General features: G+C 43.4%; 1 protein-coding gene and 1 non-coding gene across 7 annotated transcripts in view; one reads left to right on the top strand and one right to left on the bottom strand.

Annotated features, from left to right (window-relative positions):
* Nucleotides 1-875: 875 nt before the first annotated feature.
* Nucleotides 876-957, bottom strand: TRNAS-GCU (transfer RNA serine (anticodon GCU)). The gene has a single exon. It is a non-coding gene; the product is annotated as a tRNA-Ser (tRNA).
* Nucleotides 958-1,025: 68 nt separating this feature from the next.
* Nucleotides 1,026-21,177, top strand: part of KNL1 (kinetochore scaffold 1) — a 76,903-nt gene continuing 56,751 nt past the window's right edge. For 3 of the 6 annotated variants that reach the window (XM_008269188.4, XM_008269189.4, XM_070053997.1), the window contains exons 1-5: nucleotides 1,026-1,400; nucleotides 7,741-7,794; nucleotides 8,713-8,752; nucleotides 11,741-11,800; nucleotides 19,145-19,206. In XM_008269188.4, coding sequence (XP_008267410.1) covers nucleotides 7,760-7,794; nucleotides 8,713-8,752; nucleotides 11,741-11,800; nucleotides 19,145-19,206 — 197 coding nt within the window. In that variant the 5' untranslated portion in view covers nucleotides 1,026-1,400; nucleotides 7,741-7,759. The remainder of the gene's footprint in view (nucleotides 1,401-7,740; nucleotides 7,795-8,712; nucleotides 8,753-11,740; nucleotides 11,801-19,144; nucleotides 19,207-21,177) is intronic. The other 3 variants (XM_051822502.2, XM_070053998.1, XM_070053999.1) reach the window with 3 other exon arrangements.

A 21,177-nucleotide genomic window follows, 5' to 3' on the forward strand; every position in this document is an offset into this window, starting at 1 on the left:
TTTTATTTCCAAACGTCTTCAGCTGATGAGTTTCCTTTGTGTAAATGATCCACCCACCCTTGACTGGTCACACTGATACACCTTATGGATTTTCCAAAAGAAGTCATCCTTGGAAGAAGCTGACAAAACTCGGGAAAGTGATGCAGTCCTTCCGGTTGCTAGAGAGGTGGCAGCACTGACGGGCAACTTAAATCCAGCCTGGCCAGGGCTAGAGAACATCCAGACGGCTGCAGGAGCATTTAGGAAGGGTGCAAAGGACCAGAATGTATGAGGGAAATGGAACAGGGAGCTGCAGAACGCAAGGCTGCACGAGATCCAGCCAGACAATGCCAAGGTGGGAAGTAAGGAGGGGAGGGCAGAAGCCTGCTCCATCGAAAGAAGTAGGGCTGACGTCTGCACAGGTGTTGTGGAGAGAGAGCAGGTCCTAGTTCAAGGAAAACATTGCTATCTCCTTGGTGACTCTGAAAGGCCCCTTGACCTCTGCTGTGGCCCCTGTGGCACGCTGCGGAGGCTGATGGATCTCTTCTCATATCATTGCTTTTCTTTGTATTTTATTTTATTTGTTTTCATATTTATTAGACTATTAATAATTTATTTAACTTATAAATAAATACGTGGGTAACAACCGTGGAATTCCATTCGCTGTTGTTTATATAAAGGCAAATGAAATCCAGCACGGGAATCCCTGAAAGTCTCTGTCCTTCCATTTTCAATAGCAGATACTGAAATCTCCAAAAGCCGTATTTCAACTATTTAAAACAGGACACTGTAACAGTATCACTAGTAACTTACGAACAGAATATTCTACATTAATTGTAACTCTACAATTACATTCATCAATTAAAAAATCGGAAGCAAAAAAAAAAATCCGCTTTCGACGAGGATGGGATTCGAACCCACGCGTGCAGAGCACAATGGATTAGCAGTCCATCGCCTTAACCACTCGGCCACCTCGTCCCAGAAGCCTACCTCTTCCTGCTAGCTATAGGGAGTAACACCAGGGGGATGTGACGTAAAGTTATGGAAGCCGCCATTTTGTACGGAAGCCAAGGTCCGTTTTTTTCTGTCGCGAGTAATCGAAAGAAGATGGCCGCTCCCATGATGTGCGGGATCTGCACTGAGGAAGAGAAAATTTAGTTTCGTAGAGGATGAGATAAACTTGAAGAAAATAAAATCTATTCTGAGGCTGGGAAAGAAAGAAGTTTGATCAAAGCAGTCTTTGCAGAGGGGTTGGGCCGGCGTCTAAGGGGCGGAGCGACGCGCTGAGCGGCATTGCGCATGCGCATCAGCTAGGCGGTTAGATTTGAATAGCTCACTCAGCCTGTCTGGGCGTTGTGAGGTGACGTCCTTTCTGAGGAGCGCGCGGACCCCAAACAAGTCCAGCAGGTGGGCCGCGGAGGGTAAGCAGGATGACCTTTTCGTTCTGGGTTTGGGTTTGGGGTTTTGTTTGAGAGCTCTGAAGGCCCCGCGGCGGGAGGTGGGGACGCTCCTTCGGCTGGGCAGCCGCCGAGAGCGTCGGGCGTGGATCCGACGTCTCCACCGCGGGCGCTGGGCGCTTCGCTTCTTCGCCTCGGCCTGCATTTTGTGCCACCTCCTACTTTCCTAGCACTTTCCCACCCACCGCGGGGGCCTTCGGGCCGGCCCTGGTGTCCGCTCGGCGGCTCCCCCGACGTCCGCGCCGACCCGCGCGGGGTTCGCGGACTCTTCCTCACCCCCGCCGCCCTCCCCGGGGCAGCCCACGACTGTGTCTGCTTCTGGCTTAAGCTTTTCTTGGCTTTAATGAAGTGACAGCAATAAGTAGGGTTTAAGTTCTTTATCTACAGTGTTTTTAATGCGAGTGCTGGCAGCGCATAACGGACTTTTAGGTGTTTTGCGAGTGTAACGTGACCAAAGTCAAGATTGCTGTGCCACAAATTAGTTTTTAAAAATCTGACTATCCATTATTCAAACTAAGGGTTAAGGCACCCTTTCTTGCTGTTCATTTTAAATAACGGAGTTGTGAAGGAGCCGGGGGCAGGTGCCCATTGGGATTTTAAAGCTAAGTGTCTTGGGCGTGATAAAGGATGTGATGGAAGACCAAAGCAGAGGCTGACTGTAGGTACTAAGATTGAGGTTCTTACTTCCGTTAAATTGGAACAGTCGCGTTCCTGAGCCCAGTGTTGGGTTCCTCCTTGTCTTGCACTAGGGCTGGGAGCAGCCCCTAACCGTAGAAGGGGCAATAATTAGTGTAACAAGGCTTCTTGGGGAAGTGGCATTTGGAGTGGAACTTGGAGCGATGGTTTATGGAAGGGAGAAGTTAATGTAGGATTTGGGGAATTAAAGATGGAGTTCAGAGTAGTACAGTTCATATTTATGAGATGAGAAACACATGTAAGCTGAGTAAAAATGCTGGAGGTGGTAGTATTAATGATATATGTTTGATGCCAAATCAGACACAGTAGAAGACACTCTGGGTCTTGATGGTAGAACTTTCCACGGTAATGGTAATGTTTTATATCCTCATCCAACAGTGTCCATTAGCCACATGTGACTGTTGAGCACTTGAAACATGGCTGTTGTGACCAGGAACTAAATTATAAATTTTGTTTCAATTAATTAGAATTTAAATAACTACTATGTTAACACAGGTCTAGCATCTGTACCACTGGATAGTGAAAAATATTAAGTTTAGATGTTGGTGGTATAGGCAAAGGAGCCAAATTTGTGTAATAAATACAACTGGCTTCGCTGGCTGCATTGGTTACTAGCATGGTCCTTGTCACATACTCTTGTTTTATTGTGGTTTGTTTTGTTTTATAAACCTGTTAAATATGAGAACTGCTTTTAGTTTAAGAGCTAATTTGGCTCAGTGACAAGGGATTATTTAGACTAGAAATTTCCAGAATTTCTTGATCTATGACACCATTAGGTCAGAAGAAATACCTACTAGTTCCATTTATTAAGTAGTTGGTGCCAAAAAGCTTATTCAGTATTTATGTCCTAACAACTTAATAGCCATTGAAAAAAAATGCACAAATTGAAGAATACAAATTTATTTTCTTAAGTAATCACAGTTACTAATTGGATATGTATATCTGTTGAACACTGTATAACTTCTCAAACCTTGGAATCAGATTGTACGCTGCGCCCTTCATTATCTGTATCATGTTGATAATACATAATTTGCTTTTTGTTTTTTTAGACTTATTTATTTGAAGGGCAGAATGATAGATAAGGGTAAAGACAGAAAGAGTTCCCATCTACTGGGTTACTCCCCAAATGCCACAACAGTCCAGGCTGAGCCAGACTGAAGGCAGGAGCCAGGAACTTACTGCTGGTCACCAAGATCCGTGGCAGGGTGCCCAAGCACTTCGGCTGTCCTCTGCTGCCTTCCCATGCACGTTAGCAGGAAACTGGATCCAAAGCAGAGCAGCCAGGCCTCAAACTGATACTCATATAGGATGTACATGTCGTAGACAGCTGTGTCACAATGGTAGCTCTTGCTATTTGTTTTTTAGATAGTTACTGTTAATTTACCTTCTGTTCCTACTTTGTTTGGTTTTATTTATTTATTTATTGACAGGCAGAATTAGACAGTGAGAGAGAGAGAGACAGAGAGATCTTCCTTCCGTTGGTTCACTCCCCTAATGGCCACTACAGCAGGCGCTGCGCCGATCTGAAGCCAGGAGCCAGGTGCTTCCTCCTGGTCTCCCATGGGGGTGCAGGGCCCAAGCACTTGGGCCATCCTCCACTGCCTTCCCGGGCCACAGCAGAGAGCTGGACTGGAAGAGGAGCAACCAGGACTAGTACCTGCTGCCCCAACTGGGACTAGAACCTGGAGTGCTGGCGCCACAGGCAGAGGATTAGCCAAGTGAGCCATAGTGCCAGCCTATTTATTTGTTTTTTAAGGATTTACTTAATTGAAAAGCAAAGTGACAGAGAGAGAGAGAGAGAGAGAGAGAGAGAGAGAGAGAGATATCTTCCGTCCATTGGTTCACTTCCCAAATTGCTCAGCTGGCTGAAGCTGTGAGCCTGGAATTCCATCAGTCTCCCATATGGATTGGCACTCTGTTGGGTTAAAAGAAGATGGAAAGGATGTTAAAGTTAATCAACCTTTCTTAAATTTTTAAAATTTATTTAGTTTTGGTTTATTATATAACCTCTCCAAATGCTGCTAATGCTGGGCCAACCTGAAGCCAGGAGCCTAGAACTCCCTCTGGGTCTCTCACAAGGCTGGCAGGGGCCCAAGCACTTGTGCCATCAATTGCTACCTTCCAGGATGTGCATTGGCAGGAAGCTAGATCAGAAATGGGGTAGCTGAGACCTGAACCAGGGACTTTGATATAGGATGCAGTTGTCTCAAGCAGTTACTTTAAGCCACTGTACCAAAGGCTTGCCCTGGTTGAGCTGCTTGTTCAACTACTGAGATGATCATATGATTTTTCACCTGTAATGTTTCAGTATGATGAATTGCAAGGTTCATTTTCTTTTCTTTTCTTTTTTTTTTTTTTTTTTTTTTAAGATTTATTTTATTTATTTGAAAGAGAGGCAGAGACAGACAGAGAGGTCTTCTGTCCGCTGGTTCACTCCAGAGAGAGGTCTTCTGTCCGCTGGTTCACTCCAGAGATGGCCGCAGTGGCAGTTCTGCGCTGATCTGAAGCCAGGAGCCAGGAGCTTCTTCCGGATCTCCCACATGGGTGCAGGGGCCCAAGCATTTGGGCCATCTTTTACTGCTTTCCCAGGCCATAACAGAGAGCTGGATTGGAAGAGGAGCAGCTAGGACTAGAACCTGCGGCCATATGGGATCCCCGGATTTCAGGCCAGGGCTTTTACCTACTGAACCACAGTGCTAGCCTGCAAGGTTCATTTTCTAATGTTAAACCAATTTTGCATTTCTGCGTTAGGACAAACATGGCCATGATATTGTATCCTTTTTACAAATTGCCAGGTTCCTTTTACTAATATTTTATTTAGGATTTTCAAGTTATGAAGGGAGATTGGCATGTGATCTTTCCTTTCTTATACTGTATTTATCTGCTTTTTTTGTTTGTGTGATGGAGGTCGTTTTAGGAAAAGAAGCCTAATTTTCATCTCCCACTCTGGGGAGACAGTTTAATTCCTAAAGCTAGAAAATTCAAAAAGTTAGTGTGGTAAATACAAAAATAATCAGTGAAAGTAAAAATTGTTGCTTTCGGAAAGAGGAAATTGGAATGCAAGGAGCTGCTTATGTATACTGGATTTAGCCACCATCTGGGATGCCAGCATTCCATATGAGCAGCGGTTGGGAGTCCTGGCTGCTCTGCTCCACTTCCAATCTGGCTTCTAGCTAAAGTGCCTGGGAAAGCAATGGAAGATGGGCCTGGTATTTAGGCCACTGCCACCCACATGGGAGACCTGGTTGGAGTTCCACCTTGGTCCAGACAAAGTTACAGAGATAGAGACAGAGAGAGACGTCTTCCATCTGCTAACAGCATGAGAATTAGATTTCCCATTTCCCTCCCATGTGTTCCCATTGGGTTAAATCTACAGGTGAATCAGAAGATGTACTTTCTTTAAAAAATATATTTATTTATTTGAAAGTCAGAGTTACGCAGAGAGAGGAGAGGCAGAGAGAGAGAGAGGTCTTCCATCCAATGGTTCACTCCCCAGTTTGCTGCAACGACTGGAGCTGCGCTGATCCAAAGCCAGGAGCTTCTTCTGGGTCTCCCACGTGGGTGCAGGGGCCCAAGGACTTGGGCCATCTTCTACTGCTTTCCCAGACCATAGCAGAGAGTTGGATTGGAGGAGGAGCAGCCAGGACTAGAATTGGCTTCCATATGGGATGCCGGCACTGCAGGCCAGGGCTTTAACCTGCTGTGCCACAGTGCCAGCCCTTCTCCTGTGGTTTTTGATCATTTGGGGAGTGAACCAATGGATGGAAGGTCTCTCTCTCTGTGTCTTGCCCTCACATGGTCTCTCTTTGTAAAAGTTAAAAATGTTAAAAAAAAAAAAAAAGGTTAAACCACTGCCAATTGGCCTTGCTCTGCCCTACAATGTTGTGGGCATTTGGTGAGTTAACCCGCAGATGGAAGATCTCTCTGTCACCCTGTCTTTCAAATAAATCATAATAACAACAAACCATGTAACCAGTCATTTATTAAAATATTTATAAAAAGGCACAATGTTTTAAGTAGGTATGAGGTGTTATTTGTGAGCAGAAGGTAAGTAGAACCAGAAGAATGAATAAGCATGGACAAAAGTACAAGATCAGCAATCAAATCCTAGATGGTGCTCATTATTGTGTATACATTGACAGCTAATTGACTTCAGTGATAGTAAAAATAAACTGCCATTTATCACAGTTTGAAGTTCAGGTTCATTGTGAAGAATTTTTATTTTTCCCTTGATTAGGGTAGATACCTATTTTCTTATTGCTAAAAGTCACAGCATTGATTCTAATAGTTTTTGTATATGGTTTTAATTTAGTGTTTTGAAAATGCTAATACAGCTACTGGTTAAACTACTGCCTATAATGCCTGCATCCCAAATGGGCTCCTGTTTGAGTCCCGGCTGCTCCACTTCCAATCTAGCTCCCTGCTTATGGCCTGGGAAAACGGTAGAAGATGGCCCGAGTGCTTGAGCCCCTGCACCCACATGAGAGACCAGAAGAAGCTGCTGGCTTTGTATCTGCTCAGCTTCAGCCACTGCAACCATCTGGGGAGTGAACCAGTCGGTGGAAGACCTCTCTCTGTCTCTCCTTCTCTGTCTGTAACTCTGTAAAATCTTTATTTTTTTTAAACATTTATTAATTTATTGGAAAGGCAGAGTTGTAGAGAGTGGGAGATCCATGTCAGTGACAAGAATCCATGTATCTTAGCCATCACCTTCTGCTTTCCAGGATGTCCATAAGGAGAAAGCTGGGTTGGAAGTAGAAGAGCCAGAACTCAAACCAGGCCTTTGAACATAGGATGCAAGTGTTCCAAGCAGCAACTTAAGCACTGGGCCAAACACCCACTCCTAAAACATTATATTTATTTGGTTTTTTTTTGGCTGAGTACTTATTTTCCTAACAAAAATGTATATGATGCAAATTTACATTTTAGATATCTGATTGACTTCCACTTGGGGATTAAATTATTATATAGCCCATAAACTATTGTAAATTGGCTAAATTTTGATTTGAATCTCTCCATCAGAGTCAATCACTGATTTTATCATGAATATTGAGGATTTTCCAGGAGTAGTAATTATAATAAAGTGCTTTTAACTCCTTAAATTATTTTATGGGCCGGCGCCGCGGCTCACTAGGCTAATCCTCCGCCTTGCGGCGCCGGCACAGCAGGTTCTAGTCCCGGTCAGGGTGCCGGATTCTGTCCCGGTTGCCTCTCTTCCAGGCCAGCTCTCTGCTGTGGCCAGGGAGTGCAGTGGAGGATGGCCCAAGTGCTTGGGCCCTGCACCCCATGGGAGACCAGGATAAGTACCTGGCTCCTGCCATCGGATCAGCGCGGTGCGCTGGCCGGCCGCGGCGGCCATTGGAGGGTGAACCAACAGCAAAAGGAAGACCTTTCTCTCTGTCTCTCTCTCTCACTGTCCACTCTGCCTGTCAAAAAAAAAAAAAAAATTATTTTATGTTTTAGAACTCATGATGTTGTTTTTTTCCTTCCTTTTTGGTCTTTCCTCAGAAAGTAAGCCTAAAGTCACAATTGTGCTCTTGATTTTTCCTTAGCTCATAATTTCTCTTCCTCCTTTCTCACTTTTTCTGATATTATGTATTTGTTACAGAAAAAGGTTTTCTTCAGAAATGGATGGAGTGACTTCAGAGGCAAATGAAGAAAAGTAAGTTCATTCAGTGTAGCTTCAATTGTTATAGAGAAAGATGTTTTTATATCTAGTAAGACCAGTCGATAACTTCTGAATTCTTTTCCAATTGTGTTCCAAGGAAAAGAAGTAAATGTTTCAAAGTGGTAGTACTTCTTACCATATCTTTATATAAACTCATCTAAAGTCATAACTGAGAAGAACTTCAGAAACTACACCACCTTCTACTTCTTCAGCTTAAGTGTGAAAAGATTGAGGCTCAGAGAAATGAAATTATTTGTCTGAAGTTTCTATCACAAATTGCTAACCTGTTTGCAGCCTACAAACACTACTACCATTATTTTTGCCTATATACTTTTTGTTTTTTGATTTATTGCCAAAATTTCAAAATCTCAAGATTTAACAGAAAGTTGAATTTTCAACTTCTCTTGAAAAATCAAGGGTGTTAACATGGCACTCATCTTCATGCTTGGAACACCTAACTAAGGCAGAATAATTACTATGGCCTGTGGACCAGGGAGGAATTCTCCAGATCATTCTAGTCCTAACACTAATTATTTTTCTTAAACCTAACAAATTATCTGCTTGTACTTTGTAGACTTTGAATTTTCAAAACCTAGTCTAAAATCACACAGTAATAAGACTAGAGTTAGAGTCTCTTGATTTATTTTTAATTTACCTTATAATTGTACTTTTGTAAATATGATAAATTAGTGTACTGTTGGTCAAAAAATAGTGTTGGATAATATATATATTTAAAAACACTGTTTTTAAATATTTAATTTAAAATTTTGTACTATAACATGTTTTGTACTATAATATAAATTTTGCTAGCTACACTGCTAAGTGAAAGCAATGGCCAATTTAAGAGTGCTATGATGATGACTTTTGGAAATTCAGTCTTTTACCTTTGTATACATTTTTTTTCCCTCTCAGTGACAATACAGAGAGACCTGTTAGAAGACGGCATTCCTCAGTAAGAAACACTTGTTAATAATTGTTACCTTTTATTAAATGATAACTATATACTACAGAAATTCTTTTTTAAAGATGTATTTTATTTTATTTTTTCAAAAGGGAGTGACAGAGACAGAGGGAGAGAGACTGAGACAAAGACATCTTTAACTCCCCAAATGGTCCCAGTGGCTAGATGCTCTGATTTGTGATGCCAGCATTGCAGGTGGAGGCTGGCCCTACCATAGTAATTTTGCCTGTGGTTTTATCTTTCCATTCCAACTGACTTCCTGTTGCTCTTGGGTAAATATTTAACTTGGTTACACAGTCCCAACAAATTACTAAAATTCTTTTTATAAAATGTGGGTTTTTTTATGCTTATATAAATTATATTTCAATAAAGCTATTTGGGGGACGGTATTGTGGCACCATGAGTTAAGCTCCTGCTTGGGATGCCTGCATCTTGTATCCACATACCTGATTTGAGTCCCAGCTACCCATGCTTCTGATCCAGCTTCCTACTAATGAGCTTGGGAGGCAGTGGATGATGACCCAAGTACTTGAATTCTTGCCTCTCATATAGGAGTCCTGGATGGAATTCCTGGCTCCTGGCTTTATCTTAGAACAACCTTGGCTATTGTAGACATTTTAGGATGAACTAGCAGATTGAAGAGATCTCTGTCACTCTGCTTTTCAAATAAATGCGTCTTTAAAAATAAGTAAATAAAGCTATTTTAAAAATATTTTCAACCTGGTATCCAAAGCTTTTGCAAGACACAAAAATGCAACCTAAACTGACTGAAGGACAAAATGTATTTGGTTATGAAACTGAAAAATCCAAAGATAGGGGTGGCTTTCGGCACACTGACCTAAGGTTCCAGCACTGTCACCAGTACTAGAATTTCCTTTCTCTTTTTCTGCTGTCTGTTTCCTCTGGGTGATTCCCATTGACAGAAAGTCCCTCTCCCTGTGATTATTGTGGTACATCTAACTGTCCCTACTTCCAGGTTCACATTCTATTTGAAGATTAGTATTTGTTTCTTCAAGATAAAAAAAAAACAAAAACAAAAACAAATTGGGGGGCGGGGGGCTCAATGTTGTGGCTTACTGGTAAAGCCTCTGCCTGCAATGCCAACATTTCATTTGGGGGACTGGTTCATGCCCTGGCTGTTCCACTTCCAATCCAGCTCTCTGTTAATGGACTGGGCAAAGCAGCGGAAGATGACCTGAGTGTTTGGGCCCCTGCCATCCGTATAGGAGATGTGTATGAACCCTCGCTCCAGGCCTTGGCCTAGCCCAGCTCTGGCTATTGCAGCCATCTGGAGAATGAACCAGTAGATGGAAGGTGTCTCTCTCTTTCGTCTTTCCATTTCTGTAGCTTTGACTTTCAAATAAATAAATAAATTTTTTAAATATTTATTTATTTATTTGAAAGTCAGAGTTACACAGACAAAGGAGAGGCAGAGAGAGAGCGAGGTCTTCCATCCACTGGTTCACTCCCCAATTGACCGCAACGGCCGGAACTGCGCTGATCCGAAGCCAGGAGCCAGGAACCTCTTCCGGGTCTCCCACGCGGGTGCAGGGACCCAAGGATTTGGGCCATCTTCTACTGCTTTCCCAGGCCATAGCAGAGAGCTGGATCAGAAGAGGAGCAGCTGGGACTCGAACCACCACCCATATGGGATGCGAGCACTTCAGGCCAGGGTGTTAAGCCACTGAGCCACAGCGCTGGCCCTTAAATAAATAAATCTTACAAAAAAAAAAGAGGCCAGTGTTGTGACACTGTATGCAATACTGGCATTCCAAGTATGAGTGCTGGTTTATGTCCTATCTGCCGCACTTCTGCTTTATCTCTCTGCTAATGTACCTGGGAAGGCAGCAGAGGATGACCCAAGTGCTCGGGCTCCTTCCACAAATGTGGGAGACCAGCAGGAAGTCCCTGGCTCCTGCCTTTGGTCTGGTTCAGCCTAAACTGTTGCAACCATTTTGAGAGTGACCCAGTGAATGAAAGATCACGTCTTTCCCTCTCTCTACTACATTATCTTTCAAATTAATAAATATTGTTTTTAAAAAGAATGGGCACAATAATTGAGGAGGGTGAGCAGGGAGAAGGGGATAAGTGTCAATTTTTATCTTAATTTTAAAAGATTTATGAGGCAGAGCACTCCCATCTGCTGGTTCATTCCCCCAATGCCGGCAGCAGAGAGAGAGACACACACACAGAGAAATGAACAAACAGAAAGCTCCTATCTGTTTCACTCCCCAAATGCCTGCAATGGCTAGAGACAGAGAGAGGTCCCATCCACTGATATGCTTCCTAAATGCCTGCAACAGCCAGGGCTGGAACAGAACAAAGCTAGGAGCCAGGAAATCAATCTAGGTGGTCTCCTATGTGGGTGGCAGGAACCCAACTATATGAGCCATCCCCTGCTGCCTGCCAGTGTTAGCAGGAAGTGTGTGTTAGCAGGAAGCTGAAATTGGGAGTGGAACCAGGACTAGAACCCAGGTATCTCATATGAGATGTGGGTATCCTCAGCGGAGTCTTTTTTTTTTTTAAGATTTATTTATTTTAAAGTCAGTTATAGAGAGACAGGGAAAAACAGAGAAAAAAGAGATTTTCCATCTGTTGGTTCACTTGCCAGATGGCTGCAACAGCCAGCACTGGGCCAGGCCAAAGCCAAGAGCCAGGAGCTTCTGCCTCATGGTGGCAGTGGCCCAAGCACTTGAGCCATCCTCTGCTGCTTTTCCCAGACCATTAGCAGGAAGGTAGATGGGAAGTGGGGCAGTCGGGACAGGAATAGGTGCCCCCAGTGGAGTCTTAACCTCTAGGTCAACTGCCTGCTGCTTGATATTTAAATCTGCCCTGTGAGGTAACACTGAGCAGGATGAATTTGAGTTTCAGAGACTTTTATGGAAATTTTAGCTTTCTACCTGTGGTGTAACTTGAAATAAACTGATTATTAATAGATATGCCAGATTTTCTTGAATAACCTATTTTACTTATCTCTAGATTTTAAAACCCCCAAGGAGTCCTCTTCAAGACCTCAGAGGTGGGAATGAAACAGTGCAGGTAAGCTTCTAAAGCAAATGCTTTTTGGTTACTATTTTTTGTGATATTTTAATAGTTCCAATTTTAGTATATGTGCTGCCGAAGTGAGCACTGTATTTTAATAGTTAAGAACTTTATTAGCTAAATAAAGAGAGGGTATCGTAAATGATTCTCAATTGAATATATAAAAGTAAACATGCCATAGCTTTCAGGTTCAATCCCAAACACTTAAATATGCTGGCATTTATGAATTTTAACACCAATTTACTTTACCAACCTTCTTTCTCACCAATCTCACACATGTACCCCAACATTTGATGTTGCTTAATCCCCAAATGAGACATGAACTGTTGAGTCTGTAAGTATGTATATATGTTAGTCCCTCTATCCAGATGCTAAACCCTCATTCTTTTTTTCTCCACATTTTATTAAAATTTTACTATTATATTTATCATGTGGATTCTACAATTAACATTTTATCATACTTTATCATAATCTGTAGCCCTGTGTACTTGCTTAATTCCTATTTATCTGGGGCTGGTATTGTGGCACAGCAAGTTAAGCCCCATGAGACAGTGGCATCCCATATCAGAGTACCAGTTCAAGTCCTGGCTGCTCTACTTCCAATCCGGCTCCTTGCTAATATGCTTGGGAAGGCAGTGGAAGACGGCCCAAGTAGTTGGGTCCCTGTACCCACATGGGAAACCCAGATGGAGTCCAAGGCTCCTGGCTTCTGTTTGGCCATTCTGGCTGTTGTGGCCATTTAGGGAGTGAACCAGTAGATGGAAGATCTCTTTCTCCCTCTCTCTGTCTGTCTGTCTGTAACTCTGTTTTTCAAGTAATAAATCTTAAAATTCCTCTTTTATTTCATTTATTTATTTATTTATTTATTTATTTATTTATTTTTGACAGGCAGAGTGGACAGTGAGAGAGACAGAGAGAAAGGTCTTCCTTTGCCATTGGTTCACCCTCCAATGGCCGCCGCAGCTGGCGTGCTGTGGCCGGCGCACTGTGCTGATCCGATGGCAGGAGCCAGGTGCTTCTCCTGGTCTCCCGTGGGGTGCAGGGCCCAAGTACTTGGGCCATCCTCCACTGCACTCCCTGGCCACAGCAGAGAGCTGGCCTGGAAGAGGGGCAACCAGGACAGAATCCGGTGCCCCGACCGGGACTAGAACCCGGTGTGCTGGTGCCGCAAGGTGGAGGATTAGCCTAGTGAGCCATGGCGCTGGCCCCCTTCTAATCATTCTAAATGGAGAACTCCCTGAGGGCAGGAAATTTATCATTTTTTAAAATTTATTCTGGGGCTGGTGCCGTGGCTCACTTGGCTAATCCTCCACCTGCCGTGCCAGAATCCCATATGGGCGCCGGTTCTAGTACTGGTTGCTCCTCTTTCAGTCCAGCTCTCTGCTGGCCCAGGAAGGCAGTGGAGGATGGCCCAAGGGCTTGGGCGCCTGCACCTGCATGGGAGACCAAGAAGAAACACCTGGCTCCTGGCTTCAGATCGGTATAGCTCCAGCCGTAGCGGCCATTTGGGGGGTGAACCAACAGAAGGATATGTTTGTCTCTTCCTATCACTGTCTGTAACTCTACCTGTCAAATAAATAAATAAAAATCTTTAAAATTTATTCTATCTGGTACAAAGTTAGCTTTCAGTACAAAAGTTTGACAAAATGCATATAGCTTTGAAGACCATTTCATTCCAGGTTTGTACTCTGTCTTCTCCAGTCTTCCTATGTCTCAAATGTATCAGATGTTTTCCTGCATGAGGGCCCCTGCACATGTTCTGCCTTGCTGGGACTCAAACCAGCACCTGTATGGCATGCAGGCACCACAGGCAGTGGCTTTACCTACTGCACCACAGTACTGACCACTTACCCAACTTTTTCTGGCTAACTTCTAACTAATCCTTGAAGTCTCAACATAAATGTATTTCTTCAAAGAAATCTTCCCTGACACTAAGACTAAATTAGTATTTTTTGTTGTTGTTGTTATCCTTCATAGCACCTTTCACATTTTGAGTTTTATATATATGTGAAAATATGTGAATTTTTGTGTTAATATCTGTCTTGCTGTTAATCTAATCTTCAGTAGAATAGGAACTTTACTTTGCCACCATTTTTCTGTCACCCAGCATTGGATTTGATATGTGTATATATTTTTTGTTTCTAAATGATTGAATGTTGAGTGGATAAATTATAGATTTATATACATGTAGAGCTTTAAAATCAATAAGACTTCATTAGTAATCTTCAATTTAGTTCCTTCTTCTTATCCATGAGATCTGTGAGGTCCAAAGATGTTAAATGTTTTGTCTAAGCCCACAAAAGTAGTTCTACACAAACTTCTAATTTCTAGTTTAGTGCTCATTCCAATATACACACAAATTTCAGATTTCCTTTTTTTTTCACTAAGGAATAAATTAGTCACTGTTAGTCTGTTTACCATGGCAGTGCTATTTTCTTTGTCACATTAAGGTCAAGACTACATTGCTATAAATAGGAATTAACCAAATAAAGAGGCTTATAGATTTATGATAAAGCTAGTATGATTAAATTTTTAAAAGATTTATTTATTTGTTTGAAATTCAGACTTACAGAGAGAGAGAGAGAGATCCTACATCTGCTGATTCATTTCCCAAATGGCTATAATGAGCAAGACTGGGCCAGGCCAAAGCCAGAAGCCAAGAGCTTCTTCTCAGCCTCCCATGTGGATGCAGGGGCCCAAGCACTTTGACCATCTTCCACTGCTTTCTCAGGCGCATTAGCAGGGAGCTGGAGTAGAAGTGGAGCAGCTGGGATTTGAACTGGCATTCATATGGTATGCTGGTGCTGAAGGATGCAGCTATAACCCACTGAGCCATAGCACAGGCCCTGGTATGGTTAAATATTAATTGTGGAGCTGGCATGGTAGTGCAGTGGGTTAAATTGCTGCCTGCTACGCCAGTGTCCATATCTGCCAGTTTGAGTCCCAACTGTTCTGCTTCCTATTCAGTTTCCTGCTTATACACCAGGAAAACAGCAGAAGCTGACCCAAGTACTTAAGCTCTTGCCACACCAATACGAGACCTGGACAGAGTTCCAAGTTCCTGGCTTCAGCCTAGCCCAGCCCTTGCTGTTGCAGTGATTTGGAGAGTGAACTAGGGAATGGAAGATCTCTTTATCTCTGTCTCTCGCTCATTCTCAGTCACTCTACCTTTCAAATAACATAGATATTAAATGCTAATTGTATATGATGATGAGTATATGAACATTCACTATAAATTTTTTCTACTTTTTAATATATTACACAAAAAAAACTTTAATAAAATTATGGGGGCACGGGGCCAGCACTATAGCGCTGTGGTGCAGTTGGTTAAATCCCCAGTCTGCTGCGCCGGCAACCCATATGGGCTCTGGTTTGAGTCTCGGCTGTTCCACTTCCTATCCGGCTCTCTGCTACGGCCTGGGAAAGCAGTAGAAGATGGCCCAACTCCTTGGGTCTCTACACCAGTGTGGGAGACCCAGAAGAAGCTCCTGGCTTCGGATCAGTGCAGCTCCGGTCATTGCAGCCAATTGGGAAGTGAACCAGTAGATGGAAGACCTTTCTCTCTCTCTGCCTCTGCCTCTCTGTACCTCTGCCTTTCAAATAAATAAATAAATTTTAAAAAAAAATTATGGGGGGAAAAAGAATGAGGGGCTTTCTATCTAGACAGGGGATATCATATATAAGTACTTATAGATTCAACAGCTTACATCTTGTTTTGGGACTAAATAAGCATTTCTGAACTTTGGGATATATGTGTGAGAATGGCAAGAAAGGCAAATGTCTGCCAAGTCTGTAACCAGACTTGCAGTTAACACAGCAAAATTCTCTGTAGATTTTGTTTCACTGACACTTGTTTTTTGTGTTTGGTATCTATTGAGTGGAAATACTATCTCTTGTTAAAGAGGAAAGTGGGGAAAGTAAATAAAAAGTGTATTATAATGAAAACGTACTCAATGCCATTGATCATTAGGGAAATAGAAATCAAAACTAGTGAGCTATCACCTTATATGCATTAGGATGGCTATCCAAGAAGCAAAAATGACAAGAATTAGAACCCTTGTGCGATGTTAGTGGGAATATAAAATAATGCAACCACTACAGACAGCAGTATGGTAGCTCCTCAAAAAATCAAAAACATAACTACCATATAACCCAATAATTCTGTTTTTGGGTATATACCCAAAAGAATTGAAAACAGGATATTTTTTATTTAAGATTTATTTTATTTATTTGAAAGAGTTACAGAGAGAGGTAGAGACAGAGAGAGAGGTCTTCCATCCACTGGTTCACTCCCCAGATCGCCGCAATGGCCGGAGCTGAGCTGATCTGAAGCCAGGAGCTAGGAGCTTCTTCCGGATCTCCCACATGGGTGCAGGGACCCAAGGACTTGGGCCATCTTCTGCTGCTATCCCAGGCCATAGCAGAGAGCTGGATCGGAAGAGGAGCAGCCAGGACTAGAACTGGCTCCCATGTGGGATGCCGGCACTTGAGGCTAGGGCTTTAACCCGCTGCGCCATAGTGCCGGTCCCTTATTTATGTATTTAAAAGACAGAGTGATGGGGTAGTCAGGGGCAGAGCTCCTGTCCACTGGTTCACTCTCCAAATGGCCATAACAGCTGGGGCTAGACCAGATCAAAACCAGGTGCCCGGAGCTCCATCTAGGTCTCTCACATGGTGGTAGGGGCCCAAGTGCTTCCAACATCTTCTGTTACATTAGCATTAGCAGGAAGCTGAATCAGATGCCAAGCAGCCAGGACTCAAACCAGTGCTCTACTATGTGATACCAGCATTGTAGGAGGCAACTTAGTTTACTCTGCCACGTGCTGACCCCAGGATTTTTTACAATTTATTTGAGAGACCAGGGGCCAATGCCATGGCTCACTTGATTAATCCTCCACCTGCGGTGCCAGCATCCCATGTGGGCGCTGGGTTCTAGTCCAGGTTGCTCCTCTTCCAGTCCAGCTCTCTGCTGTGGCCCGGGAAGGCAGTGGAGTTCTTGGGCCCCTGCACCCACATGGGAGACCAAGAGGAAGCACCTGGCTCTTGGCTTCAGATCGGTGCAGCACTGGCCGTGGTGGTCATTTGGGGAGTGAACCAATGGAAGGAAGACCTTTCTCCCTGTCTCTCTCTCACAGTATAACTCTGCCTGTCAAAAAAAAAAAAAAAAAAAAAAAAAAAGACCAAGAGAGAAAGATCTTCTGTCTGCTGGCTCACTCCCCAATTGCCCATAACAGCCAGAGTTGGGCCAGGGCTAAACCAGGAACCAGGAACTCCATCTAGTTACTCACATGGATGGTGTGGACATAGTGCTTGGGCCATCTTTTGCTGCTTTCTCAGGCACATTAGCAGGAATCTGGATCAGTAGCAGAGCAGCCAGGACTAGAACCTGCCAGCATCACAAGCTGTGGCTTAACCTTTTGTGCTACAACAAGGGTCCAAAAGACAGGATCTCGAGACTATACTTTTATACCCATATGCATAGCATTGTTATTTATAGTAGCCAACAGAAAAGCAGCCCAAGTGTGCAATGATGGATGAATGAATAAGCAAAGTGTTAAATATACTAGCAACGAAATATTGTTCAGACTTAAACAAGGAGAAAATCTCAATATATACTACAATATGGATGAACCTTGAGAACATTATGTTAAGTGAAATCAAAGATAGTGACTTGACATTGTGACACAGCTGGGTAAAGCTGCCACTTGAGATGTTAGCATCCTGTATTAGAGTGCCAGTTCAAGTCTTGGTCATTCAGCTTCAGATCCAGCTTTCTGCTAATGTGCTTAAGAAGGCAACAGATGATGGCCTAAGTGCATGGGCCCCTACCACACTATGGGAGACCAGGATGGAATTCTTGGCTCATGGCTTCAGCCTGCCCCAGCTTTGGCAGTTGTGATCATCTGGGAAATGAATCACCAGAAAGACAATGTCTTTCTGTTTCTTCCTCTCTTTCTGTAATGCTGCCTTTCAAATGAATGAATGAATGAATAAATATTTAAAAGAAGAAGACAGATATTATATCACTCCATTTATATGAGATAGCTAGAACAATCGAATTTAGAGACCAAAAATAGAATGATGGTTGCTAAGGGTTGGAGAAGGGAGGATTGAAGAATTGTCATAAGGCTGACGCTGTGGCATAGGATAGGGCCGCTGTCTGCGATGCCATCATCCCATATGGGCGCCAATTCAAGTCCCAGCTACTCCACTTCCTTTTTTTTTTTTTTTTTTTTTTTTTTTTTTTTTTTTTTTGACAGGCAAAGTGAGAGAGAGAGAGACAGAGAGAAAGGTCTTCCTTTGCCGTTGGTTCATCCTCCAATGGCTGCCGTGGCTGGCGCACCACGCTGATCCGAAGGCAGGAGCCAGGTGCTTCCCCTGGTCTCCCATGGGGTGCAGGGCCCAAGCACCTGGGCCATCCTCCACTGCACTCCCTGGCCACAGCAGAGAGCTGGTCTGGAAGAGGGGCAACCGGGACAGAATCTGGCGCCCCGACCTGGACTAGAACCTGGTGTGCGGGCGCCGCAGGCGGAGGATTAGCCTATTGAGCTGTGGCACCGGCCAAAACCAGCTACTCTACTTCCAATCCAGCCCTCTGCTGTGGCGTGGGAAATTAGTGGAGGATGGCCCAGGTCCTTGGACCCCTGTACCAGTGTGGGAGACCCGGAGGAGGCTCCTGACTCCTGGCTTTGGATCAGTGCAACTCCTGCCATTGTCATTGGTGGGTGAACCAGTGGATAGAAGACCTTTTTCTCTCTCTCTGCCTCTGCCTCTGAGTAACTTTTCCTTTTAAATAAATAAAAAAAAAAAAAAAAAGAAAGAAAAAAAAGAATTGTCATTTATTGAGTACAGTGTTAAAGTTTTGCAAGATGAAAAGAGATCTGGAGATTAGTTGCACAACAGTGTGGATATGCTTAACACTATTGAACTATGTACACTTAAAAATTGTTACGATGGTAAATTAGTGTTAAGTGTTTGTTACTATACACAGGTAAAAAGTTGAGTAATCTCCAAAAGTATAGGGAGAGTCCAGTTGGTAAATTTTATGTTATATGTACTTCACCACAATTAAAAAAAATACTATGTTGCCATAACAGACAACATGTTACTTGTTTTGCCCCTGTCTTTGTTTTTCTTGTTCTGTGTCATTTGTCATTATTGCTAATATCATTCATGTTGAAAAAATCATATTCATGTTTGTTCAGTGTTTCTACCTTGAGATATTTTGGAAAATTATATCAAATTAATTCAAAATAAGACTTGATCTCTGTCTAAAGTACTCTGGAGGCCTAATTTATAGTAGTTTTATTAAGAATTACACTGTATATTCTCTACCCTTAGGAATCCAATGCTTTCAGAAGTAAGAAGAGTTCTCGCCGAGTCAGCTTTGCAGATACTATAAAGTAAGTTGAGAAGAAAAATGATTAGAATAGTATAGATAATGCATTTATGTGTGTCAAAATAAATATGTTTGTAATGATTTGAATAATCTGTATTTAGTATTAGAGAATTGTTTTGTAAAACTTGTTATTTAGCATTATTTTTAAAAGGAAAACACTGAAAGCTTATTTTTTTGTTTGTTTAAAGATTTATTTATTTGAAAGGCAGAATTACAGAGGGAAAGAGAAACAGAAATCTTCCATCTGCTGGTTTACTCCCCAAATGGCCGCAATGGCTGGAGCTGGGCCAATCCAAAGCCAGGAGCCAGATGCCCCATCCTGGGTCTCCCACATGGGTTCAGGGACCCAAACACTTGGACCATCTTCCACTGCTTTCACAGGCCATTAGCAGGTAGCTGGATTGGAAGTGGAGCGGCTGGGACTCAAGCCGGCACTGTACATGATGGCTTAACTTGCTATGCCATAGTGCCAACTCCAAGCACTTTCTTAAAGTCAGGAACAAGACCTGAATCTTACATGAAAGATAAATTTCTCTCATTGATAGTATATCTCATAATATCTTTGTATTTCTAATTTTTAAAAAAATGTTGGTGCCGGGGCTGGTGCTGTGCTGTAGCAGGTAAAGCCACAGCCTGCAGTGCTGGCATCCCATATGGGCGCTAGTTCAATTCCCAGCTGCTGCACTTCCAATCCCACTCTCTACTATGGCCTGGGAAAGCAGTAGAAGATGGCTCAAGTCCTTGGGCCCCCACACCCACATGGGAGACGTGGAAGAGGCTCCTGGCTCCTGGTTTCGGGTCGGCACAGTTATGGCCATTGCAGCCAACTGGGGAGTAAACCAACAGATGGAAGAACTCTGTCTCTCTGCTTCTCCTTCTCTCTCTTTGTAACTCTGCCTTTCAAATAAATAAATAAATCTTTTTGAAAAAATGTTGGTGCTATCTGTGTTCATTGGTGCATGGTCATCACTATTATATCTTTATTTGGAATTATACTTTCTGTTTTTTTTTAAGATTTATTTGTATTTGAAAGAGTTACAGAGAGAGGGAGAGACAGATCTTCCATCCACTGGTTCACTCCCCAATTGGCCCCAAATGCCAAGGCTAGGCCGAGTGAAAGCCAGGAGCCTGAAACTCCATCTGGTTCTCCCCCAGGGACGCAGGAGCCCAAGGACTAGGGCCATCTTCCACTGCTTTCCTAAGCACATTAGCAGGGAGCTGGATCAGAAGAAGGAGCCAGGACTTGAATCAGCACCCCTATGGGATGCTGATGTCTCAGGTGGTGGATTCACTTGCTGTGCACCAATAGGAATTTTTTCTTAATTTATTTCATTTACTTGAAAGGTAGAGTGACAGAGAGAGAGGGAGAGACAAAAGGAGATCTTTCACCTGCCAGTTTACTCCCCAAATGGCCAAAAAATTCCAGGTCTAGGCAAGGCCCACACCAGGAGCCAGAAACTTCATCCTGGTCTCCCACATGGGTGAGATGGCAGGAGCCCAAGCACTTGGATCATCTTCCACTGCCTTCCAGGTACACTTAACGGGGAATTAAACAGCTAGGAATTGAATGTGTACTCCTGTGTGGGATTTTTTTTTTTTTTTTTTTTTTTGACAGAGTGGACAGTGAGAGAGAGAGACAGAGAGAAAGGTCTTCCTTTTGCCGTTGGTTTACCGTCCAATGGCCACCGCGGCCGGCGTGCTGCGGCCGGCGCACTGTGCTGATCCGAAGGCAGGAGCCAGGTGCTTTTCCTGGTCTCCCGTGGGGTGCAGGGCCCAAGCACTTGGGCCATCCTCCACTGCACTCCCGGGCCATAGCAGAGAGCTGGCCTGGAAGAGGGGCAACCAGGACAGACTCCGGCGCCCCGACCAGGACTAGAACCCGGTGTGCCGGCGCCGCAAGGTGGAGGATTAGCCTATTGAGCCACGGCGCCAGCTGGGATTCTTGTTTTTTTAAAGATGTATTTATTTATTTTGA

This window comes from Oryctolagus cuniculus, chromosome 12 (assembly GCF_964237555.1).
Source record: "Oryctolagus cuniculus chromosome 12, mOryCun1.1, whole genome shotgun sequence".
Classification (NCBI taxonomy): Eukaryota; Metazoa; Chordata; class Mammalia; order Lagomorpha; family Leporidae; genus Oryctolagus; species Oryctolagus cuniculus.